This window comes from Littorina saxatilis, linkage group LG6 (assembly GCF_037325665.1).
Source record: "Littorina saxatilis isolate snail1 linkage group LG6, US_GU_Lsax_2.0, whole genome shotgun sequence".
NCBI lineage: Eukaryota > Metazoa > Mollusca > Gastropoda > Littorinimorpha > Littorinidae > Littorina > Littorina saxatilis.
In genome coordinates, this window is record NC_090250.1 from 45324187 (window position 1) to 45328333 (window position 4147).

The following is a 4147-nucleotide window of genomic DNA, read 5'->3' on the forward strand; positions in this document are numbered from 1 at the left end:
GTCTTCGACAACATAACCAACAACAAATCCGATAGAACTTCAACTACAATCTCAACAGTGATCATGGGCAGAGAGAGACAGAGACAGAGAGAGAGATAGACAGACAGACCGACCGACAGACAGAGATATACATAGAGAGTGAGAGGGAGAGTCAGAGAGACAGAGAGATAGAGAAAGACAGAAAGGCAGAGAAAGAAAGAATGAGAGACAGAGAGAGACAGAGACAGAGACAGAGACAGACAGACAGACAGACAGACAGATTCGGCAGATAAGCAGACAGAGACAGAGAAATTCAACTCGCAACATGGACAGACATGATGAATAGGGAGAACAAAATCGGAGAGACAGAGACAGAGACAAAGGGAGACAGAGACAGAGATAGACAGAGGGAGAAAGAGACAGAGAGATAACTTTTTCAACTCCTGCGCCTCTGACTGGTCACGGCGCGAAGTTCCAAACGCCGATCAAGGTACAGGTGTGTTTCTACAGGTGCGACCAGGCGTTTGGAAAAAAGGTCTCACCTCATTGCAAGTTTTTCTCTATTCATTCACCCGACTCGCCGCTGTTCTGTGTAGCGTGGGCGTGTGTGTTACTCACATACTATTTCTCTCTCTTGGACTTTCGCTACAGGTTCACTGGCTAAGTTTGCTTCGATTAGTCGCTGGCTCAGTCACAAGTTTAGCACTGCCCAGCGCGCCGTGGTTTTGTTTCCTTACGATGGTGCTTGTGTTTTAGTTTCACAATCGGCTGGGATAAGTCAGTCACTTGGAGTCAGTCGCCGCTAACGGTTACAGCGAGACGGTGTGATTAAGTTTTTGTCCGGAGTAGCAAAATCTCCTGTGTTCTTTATCAGAGGTTTTCCGGCTTTGTGTGTGTGACGGATTTTCGGAATAAACAACAGCCAGTGATTATTGCTACACTTATCCTGTGAAAAATATCCTGTGAATATCTGCAGCTGTTTTTAGCCAACGAAGCCAAGAAAAAAAGAAATCCAAAGTAAAATCACACAGAATTTTTTTTATTAAAACAAAGTGCCAAAAGGATCAAGCCAAAACGAGGACTGTAAATCGACGGGGGAAAAAAAAAGACTCAAAAAACAAGAAGAAAAAAAAGACGCAACAGAAATCCACAAACTTGTAAAGCAAAATGTGCTTTACCTTCTTTCACTCATTGACAAAACGTGAGTCACCCCATGCGGTGTAGTGACGTAACAGAAGACGTTTTGTCTCGCTGCGCAGCTATAAGCCAACTGCACTCGAAGCGCTATTCTGCATATCATATATAATAAAACAGAATCGCAAAAACGTTTGGCACAAAACCCAACCACAATGACGACTGAGTGCGACTGCCATATGCGTATGCACGAGTGCGAGAACCAGGGGGGGAGAAAGATATATCGAACGATCATCAACGGTGATCTCAACAAAAAAAGTAAGTGTGGAGATTTTCTTTTCTTTTCTGCAGGTTGAGATATCTGTGAACATAAAGTACGCGTATTGCTTTGTCAATAATTAAACGTTCCAAAAATATACCTTTCTTGTTCCAGTTTTGATTCTGAATTTTGGAACGTTGGCAGTCTCTTTGTTTTTGGATTAAAAGCGTCTCTGTTTTAACTGTGTGTCTCTTTTGGTTTCAACGAATTGTTTTTAAAGACAAAGGCGGATGTATATATTCAGCAAAGTTAGTGTTTGTGTGTTTCGTGTGTTTATATCCCTGATTGTGCATGCATTGCAGCTTCTTCTCTGTTCTTCGTTTAGCTTGCCAGTGCAATCAATCTCTTTGTTTAACGGCTTATTTATTCATCTGTCTGTCTGTCTGTCTGTTTGGCTGCTTGGTTGGTAGTCTGTCACACGGTCAGTCTGTTCTCAGTAAGGTTGCGAAAGTAGTCTAGCTGCATGTTGAGTCTGTCTGTTTGCTCTGTCTGACTGACTGCTTGTCTGTTTGCTCTGTCTGACTGACTGCTTGTCTGTTTATCTGTCTGACTGCATGGCTGTCAATCTGTCTGTCTTTAAGTCACTCTGTTCTGGCTCGCTGGTCGACTGTTCATTGGCTTGTTCGTCGATTAGTTCACTGTCTGTATTTCAGTCTATTTGTGCCGCATGTACCGGCGTTTCTCACTCTTCGCGAAAAAAGTTAGAAGCGAAAGTAATTGCTCGAACAAGAATTGTTCTTGTTCTTTTTTAAGTACGGCAAAGTTATTGTTTATGGTTCTGTTCGTGTTCCGTTTTTCTTCTACCTTTTTTCTGTATTTGCTCTTAATTAGTGTTCTTTTTTTCTTTTTTTTCTCTTTTTTTTTCTTGTTAGATTTCTTCGTTGTAAGATTTCTTTCTGTCAACATTTTTTCATCGCCCCCCCCCCCCCCCCCCCCCCCAATTAAAACGTTTTCCGTCGTTACGAAAGAAGCTAGTCAACCACAATGTGTTAGCCAGCTTGTTCGTATTTTCTTTTTAAATGTCCTTGGTTAATAACAAAGCAGCTTGTCACATCCCTGCTCACCTTGAAAGAAATCTACAATGAAACAATTTAAGCTTGTTTAGAGCTTAATTCAATTTCATCCGTAGTAAAACCTAAAAACAGTGTTTAAAATCGTGAAATGTTCAAAAGAAGAAAAAACATGTGTGTGTAGAAATGACGATTCTTATTTAGTGACCGAATATTTAAAACGAGAAATGTTCACACGTTATAACTGAAAATTTGTTAAAATTCAAATTATTGCCTAAATATTGCCAAATTATTTATCTATCTGTATCACTAATACACAACCGACTAAGCAACAAACCAACCTACTAGCCAAACAATCCCAAAACAGTTTTTAAGTTAGTCATGCGTTATAGAAACTATAACTACACCAACAGCGGTCTTGCACCATTGTTGTCTCGATAACTGTTGAGCTTTTAAGAGACGCGCCCTCGACTGTGTACACTACAATTCTGGGCTCTTGTTTGCTGGCCACTCCCCCGTGTCCACCTCTTGCGTATCACAGGGAGGAAGCACCCGCATATTTCCGGGAGCGTATGGCAGTCGTTGGTATGCTTCTAATAAGATTTTGATACCCGGGTAGTGAGATGTGGGGGCGGGAGAGAGAGAGTGTGTGTGTGTGTGTGTGAATTAGACACGGGTTATATGTATGATTAAATGTATCCGGAAGGTTGAACGCGTGTACATAGGATATAGATGCGAGGGTTTCCACGCATGAAGAATTCTGCACACTAGGGCCTAAGTGCGTAAAATTGGTACCATTCAGTTGACGCTTATAATTAAGTGTTCAATAATGAACACTTTTGGACACTTCTTGACACTTATGAACACCTACAACTGACACTTTTTAACACATGTTAACACTTAGAACTGAACACTAATTGACGCTTTCAAACACTTTTGGACACTTCCAGTTCAAATGCTGAACACATACAACATGAACACTTTCGTTTAGAGTGTATTGTCGTGTCCTGTCTCCATTATGCCTTTGCTTTTTGTCAAATATATATATATATATATGTATGTTTGCACATTTTGTTTGTTTCTCGTTTGTTTTGGTTTAACAAGTACTTGTCGAAGTCTCGTCGTAATCCATATGTTAAATTCTCCTGTTAGGGTCACCACCATAAATAAGCTTGAGCTTGTTGTTGATCCTTAACATGTATCATGTTCAAATACATATGAATTGTTGAATAAACACTGTTTAAACCAAATCAATGATCAGATCTGCACACATACTGGGACTAATGAAAATGACACGTACAAAGTTGACTGTATATTAACAATCTTTCTGCAAAGGTTATATTTTTGTTTTATCTCTTTCTGTATTTTACTCTCCTGGAGATTTTGATTATCCCCCCAAAAAGTAGCTGCTGACTTTTAGTTGTTTCTTTCAAAAACTCTGATTTTGTTGTCACGTTGGTGTTAAAATAGTAAAAAAACTGTCTAATGAAAAAACAAACAAATAATGAACGAACAAAATTCCTCCAGCAAGCAAATAAAAAGTAGGCTATCCACACAAGACATCATTTTTCGTTTCAGTCCCCGGCAAGACATTCAGAGGGGGACAAAAATCATCTACTTCTAGTTACTCACTTTGAATGTTATTTCTCACAAAAACAGAATGTTGTGTGACAACATTCATTCTATTGCTCTTCTTCCTCTTTTT

General features: G+C 39.8%; 1 protein-coding gene across 1 annotated transcript in view; it reads left to right on the forward strand.

The window, feature by feature from the left end:
* Nucleotides 1–601: 601 nt before the first annotated feature.
* LOC138969338 (uncharacterized) overlaps nt 602–4147 on the forward strand; it is a 50201-nt gene continuing 46655 nt past the window's right edge. Inside the window, exon 1 of the mRNA XM_070342108.1 lies at nt 602–1431. Within this exon, the coding sequence (XP_070198209.1) occupies nt 1329–1431 (103 nt within the window). The 5' untranslated portion in view covers nt 602–1328. The remainder of the gene's footprint in view (nt 1432–4147) is intronic.